Consider the following 19572-nt stretch of genomic DNA (forward strand, 5'->3'; position numbering starts at 1 on the left):
CCCTCTGCATCTTTTCTTTATAAATCCCTTCAAACATCTATTGAGCGTACTAAATCTAAAATTGAGTTGGCTTGGGAGGATGATTTGTCTCAAAATTGGCCTCCTATGTTTTGGGATAAAATTTGGTCTAAAATTCAAAGCACATCTAGAGCTGCCAACACTACGCAAACCTTATTTTTTCTGTATAACCGTACGCTATACACCCCTGCAACCTTATCCTCTTTCTCTCCAGACACTTTTCCCACCTGTTGGTCCTGTCCCTGCCCACTAGCTGACTTGAAACATATGCTCTTTGAATGTCCTCCCATTCTTCATTTCTGGCATTTAGTTTGGTCTCAAATACAAAAACTCTTTAATCTCACTCTCCCCTTGACATTCCTTCATGTTTTCCTAGGCTCCCTTTCCCCTGATCTTTCTGGACCCCACCATAAACACAAACTACTTGATCTCCTGATAGCCATTGCTTTCCACCACATTACATCACATTGGAAACAGGCCAAAGATGTTTCTTTTTCTGCATGGTGGAATGCGGTTTGTTTCAATCACCGTCTAGACACCAATTTTGTCTCCCCTATTTCTCTAGCAATTAAACGCGACCTTCTATGGCTTCCTCTCACCGAATATTTATCTAGAATTGCCAGGCCACCTCCCAATCCTCCACCACGTACTGTTGAAGTTCAAAAACCACCGTGAATTGTTTTATCTTAGTATATGTAAAATTATTAATGCATCCTAATTTTATCTTCCAATGTTTTTACTTCACATTATTTCTTGGATCAATACCATTCTGTCGTAAGTGATTTTTTGTTTCTATAACTGCTGATTGTTTCTTCATGCACTGTCTTTTCTTCTTTATGCCTTAATAAACTTCAAACTTAAAAAAAAAAAAAAAAAAAGGGAAATACACACACCCCATCTGAAAAAAGGTAACATCTTGACTAAGAGTGGAATTTATCAACTAAAAAGATATCCACATATGCTCTTCAGAAAGAATATCAACATGCTAAATCACATAGATCTATCTACCCATCTGATTGGTACACACCTCACTTTAACACAGCACAAAAAACCAATTAACTTTTATATTGTAAATAGAGGTTAGAGAGTAATTTGGATGCAAGGTTATTTATCTTTACCAAATTCCTGTGCTAGTTTCCCCCTTCCCAGAATGAGTCAGTCAGTCAGTCAGTCAAATGACTTTATTGCGGCCGCCAATGCCATAAAAGTACAGACAGACAAATACAAGTAATAAATCCATAACAGTACAATTTTAGAAAACAGGCACAGTTCATAAACGCATAATTACAAGCCAAATACTAAAATCTAAAAAGTGTTAATCACGACATTATGTGCAAAAATGCAATAACTTTATAGGAAGAATGATCTTAATTAATAAATCAAAAGGAAGCCTAGTGGGTAATACATACATCACCATGCTAATGGCGGATGGGAAAGAACCTTTCTCCTAAGTACACGCTTAGCACCCAAGAACTTAGCAACAGAAATAGCAAAGCTGGAAGGCAATCCACCCAAAGTATGCAAACGGCAACAGAATGGCTGCATACACCTAAAAGCTTGCATAGCGGAGCCAACTAGTTTCTGCGGGGGAGGCATATGCTGGGCACACTCTCCTCTAAAGGGTTGCAGATGAACATGCAGCGGCTCCCCACTGTCCTAGTTGGAAGTGAATGTTCTCAGTGGTAGGGTGCCCACTCGAAACTGAAAATATAACTTCCTGCCCAGTGTAACAGACACCTAGACCCAGAAGAACAAGTTACTTACCTTCGGTAACGATATATCTGTAAGAATCATTAGGTAGTGTTAGATTCCTTACCTTAGAATATCCCCAGGCGTCAGTCTGGATCCGGAAACTTTTGCGTAGCAGTACCCCTGCGCGTCGGTAGGCGTCGTCTGCAGGCGTCCCCTGCGGCTCCGCGTCCGTCGTCGGCGTCGTGCGCCGTGATGACGTCGCTGGAGTATATAGACGCCGCCTCCGCGCGCTGACGTCAGTTCTTTGTACACAGCTTTTCCGCGCCAGAAAACGCAGAGCCATGAGAGAACCAACACTGGTGCCATTTGAAACTAGGGCCCTGAAAGGGATGTCCTTAACCCTAGGTATCAGTTCGCAGAACGGGGAGGATGGGTGGGTTCGGTAAGGAATCTAACACTAACTAATGTTTCTTACAGATATATCGTTACCGAAGGTAAGTAACTTGTTCATCTGAAAGAAACACGTTAGTGTTAGATTCCTTACCTTAGAATAGATACCCCAGCAATACCAACCCCGGTGGTGGGTCTGCGAACCAATACATTCCTACACCAGAAAGTCCTGGAGGACAGAACGGCCAAAGAAGCCATCCCTCCGGACTGGACTGTCCAGGCAGTAGTGCCTCGCAAAGGTGTGCAGCGAGGCCCACGTAGCCGCCTGGCAAATGTCCTGCAAAGGGACCCCCCGGCCCAGGGCAGTAGTAGCCGCCGTGGCCCGAGTGGAATGGGCCCTCAGCCCAACAGGAGGCTCCTTCCGAGCCAAAGAGTAGCACGCTTTGATGCACAGAACGACCCACCGAGAGATGGTTCGTTTACATACCGCCCATCCCTTCTTCGCACCCACGTAGCCAACAAACAGTTGGTCATCCACCCGGAACTGGCGTGTGCGATCCATATAAAATGAAAGCGCACATTTTGGGTCCAGACGATGGAGCCGCTCTTCATCCTTTGAAGGATGCGGAAGCGGGAAGAAGGAAGGGAGGGTGATGGACTGCCCGATGTGAAAAGCAGAAACTACTTTGGGCAGGAAAGAAGGTCTAGTCCTCAGAACCACCTTGTCAGGATGAATGGACAGGAAAGGAGGTTGGACAGAAAGAGCCTGGAGCTCACTCACTCTCCTGGCAGAGGTGATGGCAACCAGGAAAGCCGTCTTCAAAGTCAGGAGACGAAGAGGGCAAGAATGAAGGGGTTCAAAGGGAGCACACATCAGAAAGGTAAGAACCAGGTTCAAGTCCCACTGAGGCATCACGAACGGAACAGGTGGATACATGTGCGTGATGCCCTTCAAGAATCTCGTTACAATCGGGGACTTGAACAAAGAAGGCTGATCAGGAAGCCTCAGAAAGGCTGAAAGGGCAGAAAGGTAGCCCTTGATAGTGCCCAGAGCAGAGCCCTGCTGGGCAAGAGAAAGAAGAAACAGAAGAACCTCTGAAAGAGGGGCAGAAAGAGGATCCACAGCCTTTGCTGTGCACCATGCCACAAATCTGTTCCACCGACAGGCGTATACCGACTTAGTGGAGGGACGCCTGGCTGCCAGAATTACATCACAGACTTCAGGAGGCAAGTCAAATGGCCTCAACTGCCGCCGCTCAATCTCCAAGCATGGAGGTGGAGACTGGACAGGTTCGGGTGGAGGACCGTCCCCTGCTGCAGCGACAGAAGGTCCTCCTGAAGGGGCAGGCGGATCGGGGGACCGACTGACATGCTGAGTAGCTCGGGATACCAGTACCTTCGAGCCCAGTCCGGAGCCACAAGGATAACTTGGGCCCGGTTGCGCCTGATCTTCTTCAGCACTCTGGGCAGAAGTGGTATAGGCGGAAAGGCGTATAACAGACCGCAACTCCACTCGCGCCGAAAGGCGTCGCCGTGCGAGTGCCGTCTTGGAAACTCCAACGCGCAGAACTGATGACATTGCGCGTTCTCTTCTGTGGCGAATAGATCTAACCAAGGCTCTCCCCATCGCAGAAAGATGCCTTGCGCCACGTCCGAGTTCAGACGCCATTCGTGATCCATCGAGCACCGACGGCTGAGTTCGTCCGCCCTGGCGTTCAGAGAACCTGCCAGGTGTTGAACCGTCAGAGTCACGCCCTGACGTTCCAGCCATTGCCAGAGGCGCAGAGCCTCCTGACAAAGGGTCCACGACCCCACTCCGCCCTGTTTGTTGCAGTACCACATGGCGGTGGTGTTGTCGGTGAACACCTGCACCACACTCCCGTTGACAAAGGGGAGGAATGCCTTCAGTGCCAGACGAATCGCCCGCAGCTCCAACAGGTTGATATGGAGCCGGGACTCCGCCGGAGACCAGATGCCTCTGATCTCTGCCTCTCCCAAGTGGCCACCCCAGCCCTGGAGGGACGCATCCGTCACGACAACGTGCTCCGGTTGGGGAAGGGAGAGGGATCTGCCTCTGACCCAATCGCGGTCCGTAAGCCACCACTGCAGTTGTCTCGCAGCGCCCTCCGAGATCAAGACGTGGTCGGACAAGTTGCCCTGATGCTGGGCCCACTGAAACTTCAGGTCCCACTGCAGAGCCCGCATCCGCCACCGGGCGTGATGCACCAGAAGGATGCAGGAAGCCATCAGTCCCAGCAGCCGCAGCGTCAACCTGACCGAAACCCGGGATAGCGGCTGAAAGATGGGAATCAAAGCCTGAATATCCCGGACCCGCCGTTCCGGAGGATAAACGCGAAACTGCGCCGAGTCCAGAACCGCTCCGATGAAAAGGAGCTTTTGAGAGGGACACAGGTGTGATTTCGGCACATTGATGGAGAACCCCAGGTCGTGCAAGAGGTCTGCCGTCATCTGAAGGTGGTGGACGACTGTCTGGGGCGAGCCCGCCTTCAACAACCAGTCGTCTAGGTAGGGGAAGACTAAAACCCCCAACCTGCGCAGATAGGCTGCGACCACCGCCATCACCTTTGTGAACACCCGTGGGGCGCTGGTAAGGCCGAAGGGAAGCACGATAAACTGAAAGTGCTCCTGGCCTACCGTGAACCGCAGGTAACGCCGGTGGGCCGGCAGGATGGGGATGTGAAAATAGGCATCCTGCAAGTCCAACGCTACCATCCAGTCTTGTGGGTCTAGAGCAGCCAAGACCTGAGCTAACGTCAACATCTTGAACTTCTCCTTCCGGAGGAAGCCGTTGACGTTCCTTAGATCCAAGATAGGACGTAGGCCCCCCTTGTCCTTCTTGGGTACCAGAAAGTAGTGGGAATAGCAACCACGCCCTACTTCTGGCCCAGGAACGCGCTCGATGGCCCCCTTGGCCAAGAGGGCCGTAACTTCCTCCTGCAGAAGTGTCAAGTGGTCCCCCGACACACGGTGGTTCTGCGGTGGCATGGCTGGAGGAGTGGTCTCGAAGGGGAGGGAGTAGCCCCTTCGGACGAGCTGCAGCACCCACCTGTCCGACGTGATTGTGCGCCAGTGAGCGTGGTTATGGCGAACCCTGCCACCCACTGGCGTCACATGGGGCCGAAAGCACGGACTAGGAGGATTTGGAGGCAGATGCTGCGGGGGTAGGTGTGGTCTGACCCCGCTGTTGACCCCGACCACCGCCACGGCGGTTTCCACGGCCGCCACCGCGTTGAAAGGATTGTTGCGGTGCGTGGCTGGCAGCACGTGTGGGGACGCCCCTTCCTTGGCCACGAAAGGAGCGAAACGAACCCGTTTGCTGGCGCTGGGTCGAAAGACCCAAGGACTTGGCCGTGACCCTGGAGTCCTTGAAGCGTTCCAGGGCGTGGTCCGCCTAGTCACCAAAGAGGCGACAGCCATCGAACGGCATGTCCATCAAGGCATTTTGGACATCGGACGAAAAGTTGGCGGATCTCAGCCAGGCGTGGCGACGAATCGCCACCGTCGTTGACATAGCTCTGCCCAGCGAGTCGGTCGTATCAAGACCACACCGTATTGAATATTTAGCTGCGTCTCGGCCCTCAGCCACAGCCTTGCCGAGCTTCGCCCGCACCTCCATGGGGCATTCTGGCAGCACTTCCGCGACCGTGTCCCACACAGAGTGGGTGTAGCGGCCCAAGAGGCATGCGGTGTTGCAAGACCGCAGTCCCAGACTCAGGGACGAGAAGACCTTCTTGCCATATTGGTCATACCTCTTGGATTCCCGATCGGGCGGGGCCGACGGGAATGCGGACTGGGAGGTAGAGGCCTGGATCACCAGACTCTCGGGAGTGGGATGGGCGGACAGGAATTTGGGGTCGTCCGGACAAGGACGGTGGCGCCTGGCCACGTTCCGATCAACAGGCGAACCTGAAGCGGGCCTGGACCACGTGCCCAACAGAACGTCTGACAAGGCTTCGTTAAACGGCAGCAGAGGCTCCTGTGGGCATGACTGCGGTTTGAAGACCTCAGTGAGGATGTTAGGCCTCACGGCCGCGACGGGGAGCTCAAGGTGTAAGGCCTTGGCAGCCCTCATCAGCACCACTGAGTATCCAGCTCCCTCCACAGAAGGAGGAGAGACAAAACCAGGTTTAGGAGAATCGTCCAGACCACTGGCATCCCCCAAATCCCCTGTCCAGTCCGGGTCATACTGGCACTCGCGTGACAGAGGGTCCTCAGACCCCTCCCAACCTTCCCCGTACTCTTCATCTTCTCCATACTCGGAGTCAATGATGTAGACCGGCTCCTCGGGGTTCACAGGCCCCATCGGCGTCGAACCCGGCGTCGATCGACGCCGGTCCGACTCCGCGTCCGGATTCGGGGAGGGCATGGGGACGGCGCCGCCCGGAGCCGGCGCCGGCCGAAGCCGGCACAGGAGAACCGGCGCCACGCGGGGGCGGCGTCGGGGGCAACCCCGATGGAATCGGCGCCGAACCAGACGGCAGGCCAGCCGGCGCCGACCCGGAAGGCCCTTGCGGCGCCGGGGTCAGAGCCGTCGGCGGCACCGGGCCCGGAGCACCCGATGGCGTCGAGCCAGGGACACCCGATCCGCCAGGGCTCCAGACGGTAGCACTGGGCCCGAAGGCGCCGTAGGCCCCGTCGGAGAACTGAGCGCCCTCATGGCCATGAGGAACGCCTCAATCTCCTCAGGCGTCGCACCGTGCCCAGGGACCGGAGGGTATGGGGCAGGCCGCGCCGGCGACTCACGCGGAGCCGCGGAGTTGGGGACACCCGAACCCCCGGCCGCGTCGCGACGCGAGCGTCGGGGGGAGTCGGGGGTACGATGACGACGCCCGACTTCTTGTGTTTCTTACCTGATGAGCCCGACGAATGGTGACGACTTCCGGAGCGCTCGGCTCGGCTCCGCGACCGCTCCCTCGAACGCTCCCTGGACCTCCGGCCGGACCGAGACCTCTCCTGACGCGGGGCCGACACCCGGAGCTCAAGCAGCTTGCGGGACCGCTCCCGTCTAGCCTTGTTAGTGAGGGCCCGGCAGTCGACGCAGGCGTCCACGTCGTGGTCGGGGCCCAGGCACCGGAGACAGAGTCGGTGATGGTCCGTGACTGACATCGTGCGGTCACACCCGTCACAATTCTTGAAACCGGGCATCCTACCAGGCACAAAAAGAGTTATAGAGTTGAACAAAGTTGGTCAAAAGACCGGAGTACTGCTCTTCGGATCTGCGCTTGCTGGCGCGGAAAAAAAGAAGAACTGACGTCAGCGCGCGGAGGCGGCGTCTATATACTCCAGCGACGTCATCACGGCGCACGACGCCAACGACGGACGCGGAGCCGCAGGGGACGCCTGCAGACGACGCCTACCGACGCGCAGGGGTACTGCTACGCAAAAGTTTCCGGATCCAGACTGACGCCTGGGGATATTCTAAGGTAAGGAATCTAACACTAACGTGTTTCTTTCAGATATGCTCAAACCCAGAAGTGGGCTTGAATAAAAAAAAATCATTTGCTAACTTGCCACACTTAGTTTTTCTGGATTCATTGGCCGTTAGAATTGCCTAGTATTGCGGTTTCAGTGAGTCCTTTGACTCTGAGTCACCAAACAGATTACATTTATACACAATCATGAACAAGTTTTATTCCTACAGGTATTGTAAACTTACATTGAGGTCTAGTTTCGGTTCCAAACGAATGCAAAGGTATATATCTGTATGTACTTCCCACACAAAGTACCACAGAGTAAAAATGAAAAAAGTACTGGGTTTTCAGGACTGCTTGTTCGGTTACACACACATGAACTAGATGGAGAGATAGATCGGTTTCACACACACGAGCTAGATAGAGATATATATATATATATAGATATATATATATATATATATATATATATATATATATATATACACACACACACACACACACCTCTCTCTATATGTGTAGATATACATCTCTCCAATAAATATACACACACATTTCTCTCTCTTATATATATATATATATATATATACATATACTCACACACACACACACACATATATATATATATATATATATATATATATAGACCTAGATCTCTCGCTATATAGATATATAATGGTCTGCAGCAAACATGAAAGACATAGGAATAGCGCCATTGTGCTGAACAGTCAAAACTTAGGTAGATGACAATGCCATGATTGGTTGGGAAACCTCTCAATTTTTTATGTACATATGGACCCATCAACACAAACTAACTAAGGTCTGGTAGAATCGCCCAGATAATTGACTAGGTTATTTGATGAAGTATTGGAATACACAGGCTGAAAAAATTAAATGTCAACATTAGAAGATAAAATACAGATAACCTGTCATGTCACAAGGATCTGGAATGAAAAAGCAGGAGCCCACCCAAATCCACACCGTCTAGTACTCAATACTCACAGGTTTCTTCTTGTCAGCACTGGCATCTTCTGCAGCCTTCTGATACCTTCAGGACAAAATATATTTTTATTAGCTAGCATATTAATTTGGCAAAAAAGCAGGCACAATAAATAAATAAGCAAAACCAATTCCCAGTATGCAAAAAACGTCAATTATTTACTTAGAAACTCCAAATCCTGCTCAAGTACCGTACAAGGAAATCAAGGGTCACCCAGAGAGACCCATATGATTAACCCTTTTTCAAAAGAGTTGCCATTACAGAGCTCGAATCTACTGCCAACAACCCTGCTATTGTGCATGCGATTTGAATGCCACCCAAAACAGTGCAATTCCACAAGTGAATTAGGCAACTCTCAATACTAATGTGCCCCTGCCCCCTCTAAATAATAGTGTGTCCAGCCCCTGCTGAAGACCTACTGTTTTAAGAGAGTGCCTAGTTCCTGCCAGTGTTAGACGTTTTGCCACCCTTGCCAACTAAATATCCGGCAATTTCAATGGGATCCTTCCCAAATTATCTAACAAATAAGTTGAGCAGTGTCCTGCCACCCAAAGACACAAATTTCAAAGAAAAACTATTTCGGTCAATTACATTTCCAGAAGGGTTTAAAGACCTTCCCCTAAAAGAGAGGTTAGGAGGGGCGTGGCCAAGATGAAGGTGTGAGCGGACGTGCCTCGCTGAGCTCCCCCTGCCGGTCACCGAATTTAGCACTGCTTCAGCACTTGCCCGGCCGAGAGTGGCCCGAGGCGCGCCTGGCACCAGCGCCACAGCAGCGGCGACCTTCTGGCCCGGTTCGGAGACTGGGGGCAGCCTGACCCGTGCGGTATTCGGCTGCGGAGACAGCGGCAGTTGGGGCCTAGCGCACTCCTCGAGACCGGAGCGCAAACGAGAGCGAGGCCGAGGAGGGCGGAGCCACAGAACCGCCTGACATCGCCCGAGGCGGGCATCCACTGAGGCGGTGGGTCCGGCCCGCGCGGAGACGTGCGAGGCTTCCCACGGTTACACGTTGAAGCTACTGCGGACCTGCCGACCCCGTCGGAGATCGTAGCGGACATTGCCCGGACTGCCGCCGGCTCCCGTCCTCGGACCTGGCGGCGCCACCTGGAGGACGCGCACGAGCCTTGAGACCCGACCGGCAGCACAGCAGAGAAGAGGTACGGGGGGGGGGGGAAGAGACAGTAACACCAGGCCCCCCCCCCCTCGCAGACCACCCGCGTCCCGATCTGCCTGGCCGGGGAAGAATCGGCGCGAGAGGCGCGATACCCAGTGGCGTCCCGCCATCTTGGGCCTGCATGCACTGAAGCCGCGTGGGAGCGCGACATTGGCCTAGCCCGCGCCCGGCGACCGCTGCCACTGTGGGTGGCATCTGGGACCGACCACCTTCCTGCCCTCTCTCTTGAGCTGCTGACCTGCGCGAAGGCCCTCGCGCCGGCACGGGATCAGCCCGGAGGCCGCGGCTGGGGGACACGTCGAGAGTGGAGCCATTGAGCCACGCACGAGGGGAACCTGACAACGAGCCCTGCGCCGCCCTCGCGCCCACCCAGGCCCGGGTGGCGACTCCAGTAATAGCCCGGACATCGGCCGGAGGACGCTCCTGAATTCCAGGGCGGGGGGAGGACCCCGCCCCCGGCTTGACCCCTACCTGCGTGGCGAACCCCTGGCGGAGCCCTCACACCCAGGCCCTCACTGCGGGGGCCACACTGCGACGTCGACACCCGGCGAGACACACCGCCGGCACACAGGGCGTGCCACCTCTCCGCTACCCACGTGCCGGACGCCAAGAGACACAGCGGCATCTGCGGCCTGGGCCAACGGTACCGGTAGCGGCCTGTTGCTGAGCAGGGGACACCGCAGGCGCCATGTCCAACGCCAGGACGAGGAAAGACCGCTCCATCGCTGAGCTCTTCACCCCCGGCGCCGTGGGGAAGAAGGCGGATGTCGCAACGCCCAGCCACCGCGTGGGCTCCGAGAAGAAAAGCCAGGCCTCGCCAGCCCAGGGACAGACGGACTCGGAGGGCCCAGTCACGCGCTCCTTCCTGGAGTCGCTCTTCATGGGACTACGCAAAGACATCCAGGAGCTGAAGAAAGAACTCCAGGACGAGATAAAGGAGGTGCGCCGAGACACCGACGCCATTGGTGAGAGAGTAGCGGAACTAGAGACGAAGAGCGACGCACGGGACATAGAAATTGAGGCGCTGCGGCAGGAACTGGTGCGCATACACGACCAGCAAGTGGACCTCCAGACGCACGCCGAGGATTTGGAGAACCGCTCCAGGCGGCATAACATCAGGATCCGGGGGGTGAAGCACTCCCCTGACACGGAAGACCTCTTCCAATTTACTCAGGGCCTGTTCAATCATATCCTAGGCCGACCGTCAGACGCTCCCCTGGGCCTAGACAGAGTGCACAGGACGGGCCCACCTAGAGCGGCCACGGCCCACCCAGTGGACATCCTTGTGTGCGTGCAGGACTTTCGGACCAAGGAGGAGATCCTCAACAAGGCGCGCCAGATGGCGCCGGTGTCCTTTGGCGCACACTCCCCTGCTCTTTATCAGGACCTTGCAGCGCTGACCCTGGAGAAGAGGCGCATCTTCCGACCTGTCACGGCAGAGTTGCGGAAACGCCACATCTCCTACAGCTGGGGACACCCCTTTAGACTTGTGTTCAGGATGGGCAACAATCTTCACCAGATTCGCTCCCTCAGGGAGGCTTGCACCCTCCTGAACATCGAGGAGCCGACTGAGGCCGAGAACCCGGGGGCGGGGGGCACCCCCAGGAAGGATGCACCGGGACGGTGGCGGCAACAGCGGCGGCGACACAGACCGCGACGTCCCGCCACCAAAGAAATAGCAGAAGGCCAACGAGCAGCAGTGGAGACCGTCGCGCAAGGCCTGGTGAATAAAGACAACGACTGACCCCTGGCCAGGTTCTCAAGGTACTGCGGGGACACGGCTCGGCCGGGACTGCTCACTCCGGCGGCGGGGGCGAAGCCTCGCTAGCCCGCGCTATGTCTACGCCATCCCTTTGATGACTGACCCGAACGGCGACGTGCACTGTCCGACGTCACCGTCGCCATCGCCTACACTCCAAGTGTTTCCCTTACCACGGGTCCAGCGGACATTCACCTGGATCTGGGACTATGATGGTTCGGACTTCTTTATGGTTGAGTTGACATGGGCAGAGGGTGGGGGTGGGGGGGGGGGGGAATTGCTTCGGTGCTTACACCCTACTCAAGGATCGAACATTGCACTAACGGGGGTTGGGGGGAGGGGGGAGTTGCACCAGTTGGGGCCAGGGGGGAGTTGGGGGAAGGAGGGGAGGGTTGGGGGGGTTCTTCTTGTCCAGGGGATTCTACCACCACTAGCGGAGTCGGTTTGACCTCCGGCGCAGTGTCTTCCACGGTCCATCAGCCAGCGCCCGCCACCTCCAGGTGGGACCTAGCGTTTCCCCTATTGCCTCGGACATGACACGACAAATAACGGTGCTCTCGCTTAATGTGCGGGGGCTCAACAGTCCGAACAAACGCAAGGCCATACTGTCCTTCCTCGAGCGTTCCAAAGCGGACATCTGCCTCCTCCAAGAAACACACCTGGTCCGTAACGACCAACACAGACTCAAAGCGCGCGCCTTTCCATGGCAGTTCTTCTCCTCATCCCTGAAGAAAGCAGCTGGGGTAGCGATTCTAGTGGCTAAATCATTCGAGGGGAAGGTCCTCCAGAAGGAAGCTGAGATTAAAGGGCGGCTTCTGCTTTACAGCTTCCAGATTGCAGGTCATACTCTACTCGTGGGTTCGGTCTATGCCCCGAATGAGGGGCAGGAAAGGTTCTTACACACAGCGTTGGAGGCCTCGACATCCACCACACACACGCACTTACTACTAGGGGGAGACCTCAACATTGTATTTCATAACACAGCAGACCGCTCAGGCCAGAGATCCGGGCAAGTAGGGGCACTCACAGCTGCAGGACACGCACACATAGCGGACTTGGGCCTCATAGACCTATGGAGACATACCCATCCCCAGTAGACGGCCTACACATATTATTCGGCGGCGCCTAAGACTTACGCAAGGCTGGACTACTTTTTATGCTCCTCTCAATTAGCGCTGCAGGTCAAAGAAGTGGAGATAATGCCAGCCGCGCTGTCGGATCACTCCCCAGTGGTAGCGACATTTCGAATGGGGGCCACGCCAGCCCCGCAACGACACTGGCGGCTGCGTGATGGCCTTTTGCAGCTGCCTGATACCCAAACGCGGCTCACAACCGCGATTTACCACTATTTGGAACACAACGCCAATGACGACACCACCAAAGCCACTCAGTGGGCGGCCCTCAAAGCAGTCCTACGCGGTGAACTTATCTCCATTGCCACCGCCAACAACAAAGAAAGGGCTCTAAAGCGTGCCGAGCTCACCCAACGGGTGGCGGAACTGGAACAGATGCACCAGCGCACAGGTGCGGCTAGGGCATGGCGTCAATTATGCGCCGAGCGGAAAATGTTGGCCGCTCTAGACCAAGATGTAGCGGAATATGCCGCTATGCGCCTGAAGCACGCCTATTACACCGGAGGCGACTGTAGCGGGAAGCTTCTGGCGAGCAGACTGCGGGCGCAAACCCAACGACGGCAGGTGCGCTCCCTCCAATCTGCTAGTGGCGGCCAGATCACAGAGGACGCGGCAATCGCAGCGGCCTTCGGCAACTTTTACGCGGCACTATACGATGCGGACCACTTGGACCCTGCTGCCGGGCCGACTTATTTGCGGGGCGCGGAGCTCCCCACCCTCAACCAAGCCCAAGCGGACTTTCTGGAACGGCCCATTGGCCTAGAGGAAGTCATCTCCGCCATTGCCCGCCTCAAAGTGGGGAAATCCCCGGGCCCCGACGGCTTTACTGCAGCCTTCTATAAAACCTTTTGTCAGCGGCTTGCCCCACTCTTGCGCGACCTGTTTAACACCTTCGACACGCCTGGTGCCATACACCCGGACCTGCTAGAGGCCTCAATCTCTGTAATTCCCAAACCGGGCCGCGACCCGACGGCTTGCGGCTCATACAGGCCCATTTCGCTGCTGAATGTAGACTTAAAACTCTACACCGGAATCCTGGCGGGCCGCATTGCACCATACATGCAGCAGTTGATCGACCCAGACCAGGCAGGCTTTATCCCCCAACGGCAGACCAGCGACAACACCAAGCGAGTGCTGCACCTCATTGAGGCCGGGTCACGCACTAAACCGGGCTGCATTCGACAGGGTGCATTGGCCCTACCTCGACCAGGTTCTCCGCCACTTTGGGTTTGGAGGGAAACTCCGCCACCGCATCTTCAATTGTTATCGCCGGCCCAACGCCACCGTGAGGGTGAACGGCCATACTTCCCCGAGATTCGATATTGGCAGAGGCACACGCCAGGGCTGTCCTCTATCGCCGCTCTTATTCGCACTGTACATGGAACCGATGGCCCAGAGAGTGCGACAACACACACACATCTCCGGCATTAAATTCGGTGCTGACACGCACAAAATCAGCCTGTACGCTGACGACATTTTGCTGTCACTCACCGACCCGATGCAATCCCTGCGCGCTCTCTTTGTGGAGCTCCATACCTTTGCCATGGCCTCGGGTTTTAAGATCAATGAAGCTAAGTCTGAAGCCCTGAACATCTCCCTGCGCCCGGACGTGGTGGCCGAGATGAAGTCCGAATTCAAGATACTGTGGTCGGATGCAGCCGTCCCGTACCTGGGTGTGCGTCTGGCTCCTACTGTGCGGGGTACTGCGCGAATCAATTATGAGGCGCTCACAGTCAAACTCCGGGAGCAGCTCCGGCGATGGAAGCCGCTTACACTCTCGTGGCTAGGCAGGATCGCCGCAGTCAAAATGACACTGCTACCTCAGATCTTATACCTATTTCAGACGCTCCCCTTGAACCCCCCGGCCGGCTGGCTTCAACAGACCCAATCGGAGTTGTCGCGATTCATTTGGAACGGCCGCCGACCGCGGTTTAAGCATACCCTCGCCACTTTGCCCCCAACGAACGGTGGGGTTGGTGTGCCCGACCTCACCCTGTACTTCCAGGCGGCGCAATTGCGCACCTTAGTGGAGTGGTTTCAACCGGAGTCCGGCAGACACTGGCTCTTCCTGGACCAGGCAGTGGCAGGTCGCACTCTTCAGGGCGTGCCTTTCCTGCCACGCCAGCATCGGCCCCCTAATCTGTACGCCTCTGAAATCACCAGCACCGCTCTGAGAGTGTGGGATAGAGTGGCCGTGGCCAGGGGACTAACCACCTTTCCCTCGCCTATGACCCCCATCTTCGAAAATCCGGACTTCACACCAGGCTTGGATGCCGGAGCGTTTACGACCTGGCGGTCGACGCCCTGTAGGGCAGCGGGCCACATGTTCGACCTCAATGGGATCCTCCCGTTCCCACAGGTCAAGGCAGACTACGGCGTGGCCGAATCGGAACGCCTACAGTACCTGCAGGTGCGGCATTGGGTGCTCCACCCCTCGATCCAGCCTGGTGCCCAACGACACCTCACGCCTTATGAAAAATGGCTGCTGACACGCACTTCGGATAAAAAGTTGATTTCAGACCTCTATCAGCAGCTGCTCCTCACTCAGGCACACACATACAACGCGGGGCAGGTCAGGTGGGAAAGGGACCTGGGGCGGCAGCTCACAAGGAAAGAATGGGAGGGGGTGTACCACAGAGCCAGACATTCAGCACACCACACCGGGCTCACCGAGACACTAACTAAAGTCGCCACATACTGGTACCATACCCCTGAGAGAATACACCAGTGGGATGCCCGAGTTAGCGATAGGTGCTGGAGGGGGTGCGGGGAGCTAGGAACACTGGAACACTTGCTATGGAGCTGCAAGGTACTTCGCCCCTACTGGGACCCTATCCGAGACCTTATAGACGCACATCTAGATACACAGCTGCCGCGCTTCCCAGCATACATTCTACTAGGCCTCCCGAACGCCCTCATGTATCCTTTGAAATCCTGGAGGGGGCGGCTGATATCACTGGCCCTGGGGGCGGCAGTCCAGAACATTGTGGCCCATTGGAGAGCAGCCCAGGCTCCGCAGCAGTTGGGGTGGCTACACCGGCTCTGGGCGATCCTGGGAATGGAGAAACTGTCACTGGCTGCGGCAGGGAGGGGGACGGAATTTGCGGAACTCTGGCGACCATTCCTCGCCCTACTTACGGGGGAATTCCGTGAGGTGAGCTGCCCACGATACCTGCGCCTGCTACGCCTTGCGGAGACACCTCTCCCAGAACCCAAGACGCGCTCCCACAAGCGTACAGGCCAGGCGAGCGCAGCACCACCAGACCATTAGTGGAAGACAGTAACCGACCGATTAATCCCGGACATGGACAAGGAGAGGGGAGGGTAAGGGTGGGAAGGGCGGGGGGTTGTTAACAGTTTGATGGTTCATTCATGTTGCACTAGTACTACTTAGCTTGCACCTTTGTAGCACCTCTTATGACGCGGCCGGCCCGGTTGGGTTGTAGGCGGCTTGCTGTGTTAACGAACAGTGTGGCCCGATGGCCAGGTTATGGGTATCAGTGTGATCTCTGCCTTTGGCTTCCCCGGAGTGGGGCCGGCCCACATCACATATTGAGGTGCATATCGTTTGCCTGTGCTCAATAAAAGATTTAATACATAAAAGAGAGGTTAGTTCCTATGAGGTACAACAGTCATATCCGAAGCATTTACACGCACCCATCTCTCAGAAGCGAACACTGATATTTTAGGATGAGAACGTTATACCAAGGAATCATGAACTTTAAAAAAAAAAAAAACAAGTACTAACCCAGCACAGATACGTTGGATCCCACTATTAGTTTGATTGCCATCCCATCTGATCCCATTCTTGCAACAGACTAATTTTTAGAGCACTTTGCACGATTGCCACACGACAAATTTGAGAAGATGAGAAACTATTATTAATTGACAGCAGTCGTTTTTGGGGTCGAGCCCGAGAGTGCTTCGCGCACACGTCTCACTTGCGCGACACTGTTGTATAGAAAATGTGCTTGGAGCCCGCCCATTGCTTTATCATGTGTCACTCTTCTTTAAAGCCGTCCTAATAATTGGACAGCGCAGCTGAAACGCCACTCAACTTAATATGTGCTCGTCTGCTGCTCATGACTTGATTTAGGAACTATTATTTCCCCCTTCCCACTCGCCTTCCTCCCTACATAGCGCTTGTGCTTTAGCACTCCTAAAGAGTACATGCATGTTTTTGCAGACTCTCTCCCTTCCTCCCCGCCTCGTGTCCGTGCTTGCTCCCAACTCTCCATAAGTGTTCATGCGCGTTTCCAGGTCGTGACCGTGTGTCCTCCTCCCCCCAACTTTGTTACTTAGACCTGGTCGTCCCCCCCCCCCCCGTTTTGTGTTGAGAACTCCAAAAGAATGCATATTTTTCCAAGCAGACTCCCTCCTGCACTTCTGTCCCCATGCACTGTTCTCCATCACCCACCCCCCTCCCTGCTGCACCTCTCATGGGCTTCTCCTAACTGCCTCCCGCATGTTACTTCCCCAAACCTCCCCTATGTTAACTCGATGGTAAAATCAATACTGCTGAAGTGTGACACACACATTGCTCTTGGGTGTAGTTTCGGACGGCAGATATCCACTTGGTTCTGTTGAGGGGCACCGTACGGGATGTTCTGTCAGTGTGATCGCTCCTTACGTTTTTTGTCTGTTGGCCCATTCTTAGTCCCTTTACCATTTAGTTTGCGGACATTAACCCAGGGGCGGCTCTAGGCTCATGGCGGCCCTAAGCAGGGAGCGTAGGTAGGGGGCCCTGGAAGAGGAGGAACACAGGAGCGGAGGCCAGTGAAGAGGGGGGGACCGGGGTCAGGGTGTTTGGAAGTGGAACAGCGCCGGGCGCTGCCAAATCCCTGCCAGGGGCCGCCTCGCAAATATGTATCCATCCTCAGAGGATTATTTTATTAAGAATATATATAGGCGTGGCAGCCCCTGGGGGTTGGCGGCCCTGTGCAGGTGCACAGCTTGCACATGCCTAAGGCCGCCCCTGATTAACCCTGAATGTTTTGCAAACTTTGTTTCCATGTAGTGATTGCGCTGCATGCTTTTTAATACAACGAAAACAAAGTTTATAATACTACATATAAAATAAAAGTTGTCAGTCAGAGTCTATACTGCTAGTTGAAGCCTCCGTAGTTAAGCTGTCGAAAATTATTTGATTAGTGGCAGAGAGAAAGAAGGAAGCAGGTTAATGTTTAATTCCGAAACCAAAATGATTTGTGTTACAAGTCGTAGTCAGCGGAAGCAAGTCTGTATACTGCATCACCTTTTTCGACTGTGGTTCCTCCCATAAGCTATCCTCGACGGCCATTACCTTCGTTTTTAGAAAAAATGTAGTCATTTGTAGGTTTATTTTATAGATGAGCAAGACATCGTTCGGCAGACTTGTAATAAAAAAATTACCTTTATTTCGTAAATTAGAAATGCCTTCTATTTTACTGTCTTTATCATATGCACTCTCCTAGCACTAAGAAAATCCCTTACTTGTAGAACACGGCCACCGCTGCCTGATTAACTTTCCTATAATAAACCGAAGCCAGCAATAACTACATTGGTCACTAACCTCAATATTACAGTGCAACGGTCATCACTGCAGCTGTGACTTAAAAAATGATTTTTTTTGCTCCAGTTAAAAGAGTATTAGAGTCCACTTGTGACGCCACAACACCTACTGCCAGCGTAAAAGGCGGGTTGCTTCGCTGAATTGGCATTTCAAAATATTCCTTTGTTCAATAATGGTATCTTTGGGTTTCAGACTTTACATTTTTTAATCAGATGTCCCTGTTAAAGTGTTCTTGCAACATTATCTAAACTGCATATTGTCATGGTTACTTTCATAATACGGAGTCTGCAATTATTCTATTGATCTATACCGAAAGGTCATTTCTTAGGAAGGAGAAAGGGTTAAAGAACGTCAACGGTGTAGACAGAATGTGAGTTACCATGTACCAAAAGTAAAAATATATTGCCTGTCGTACAAGAAATTAATATTGCAAGTCACCTATAAGTTCTAGGACCTTAAAAAAAGAGCTCATCTTTGACCCATTCTTCTCTTGGATCACAAAATTCCTTGGTGACATGCAACACCTTAATAATATACAGTATTTTCAGGGCCAGTGAAATTATGCAGCAAGGGAAGATCAAATTATGTGACAGCGTTGACTAAATTATGGGGCAACAAAAAGAAAATTATCTGGTGTAATGTAACACACTTGTAATAGTATAACTTCTTTATTCTATAATTTTCAGTTATAGCATATCATATAACCTTTGGTTTTCTGGTAGGTAAAAGCCTCTTGTGGACATTACCAAAAACCTACAGGGGGCTTAGAGTCTGACCATTGATGACCATTTGTTCACTGTATTGTTACTCTCACTTCCTTAGTATTAGATGGTGTTCCTTCCCCTTCTTATGTTTGTCCCTTCACTGGAGCATAGCTTCCCTCCTTTTGATTGACCAACTTTATCCTTCCACTGCTCCCTTTTAGGAAACCACTTTTTCTTGTTAAGCACTACTTTTTTTTTTTTTTAAGAGCGTGCATTTGTTTTCCACCTCTCTCAGGCATCTCCATACCCCAAATACTCGGAACCCAGGGGCTCAGTGTTGCTCTCTTTTCAGGTGCTTCTACTCCTGCCAAGCATCCATTGTATGCAATTTTGCGCTCTCCCTCGTTTGTTGTTTTTACACTGCCTTTTCCCCCTTCACTTCACTTGATTTAATTTACCCTCACCCCAGTCACTCCCTGTTGCTTCCTCCAACCCACTCCGCAGTTGGTCGCCCATCCCTACAAGTCCTTTAAAATATTTTTTTTGAAACATTTTTTTAAAGGGCTCGACTCCTCCCATTGCCTGTCGGATTACGTTGCTTGCTAAAAAGCAATAGATAATTTTTTTAAATTTTTTATTTACTGCCCCAGGTGGTTGCCTTCTCAGAAGGGTAAATAATACACTAAATAAAGTGGCACCCTCGTCATTCAGTAGGTGCATGT

The 19572-nt window shown here is 53.4% G+C and overlaps 1 protein-coding gene across 2 annotated transcripts in view; it reads right to left on the minus strand.

The window, feature by feature from the left end:
* LIMA1 (LIM domain and actin binding 1) overlaps positions 1-19572 on the minus strand; it is a 207547-nt gene that overhangs the window by 115009 nt on the left and 72966 nt on the right. For both annotated transcript variants that reach the window (XM_086966210.1, XM_086966218.1), the window contains exon 3: positions 8535-8580. In XM_086966210.1, coding sequence (XP_086822336.1) covers positions 8535-8580 — 46 coding nt within the window. The remainder of the gene's footprint in view (positions 1-8534; positions 8581-19572) is intronic.

This window comes from Lissotriton vulgaris, chromosome 1_1 (genome assembly GCF_964263255.1).
Source record: "Lissotriton vulgaris chromosome 1_1, aLisVul1.2, whole genome shotgun sequence".
Lineage (NCBI taxonomy): Eukaryota > Metazoa > Chordata > Amphibia > Caudata > Salamandridae > Lissotriton > Lissotriton vulgaris.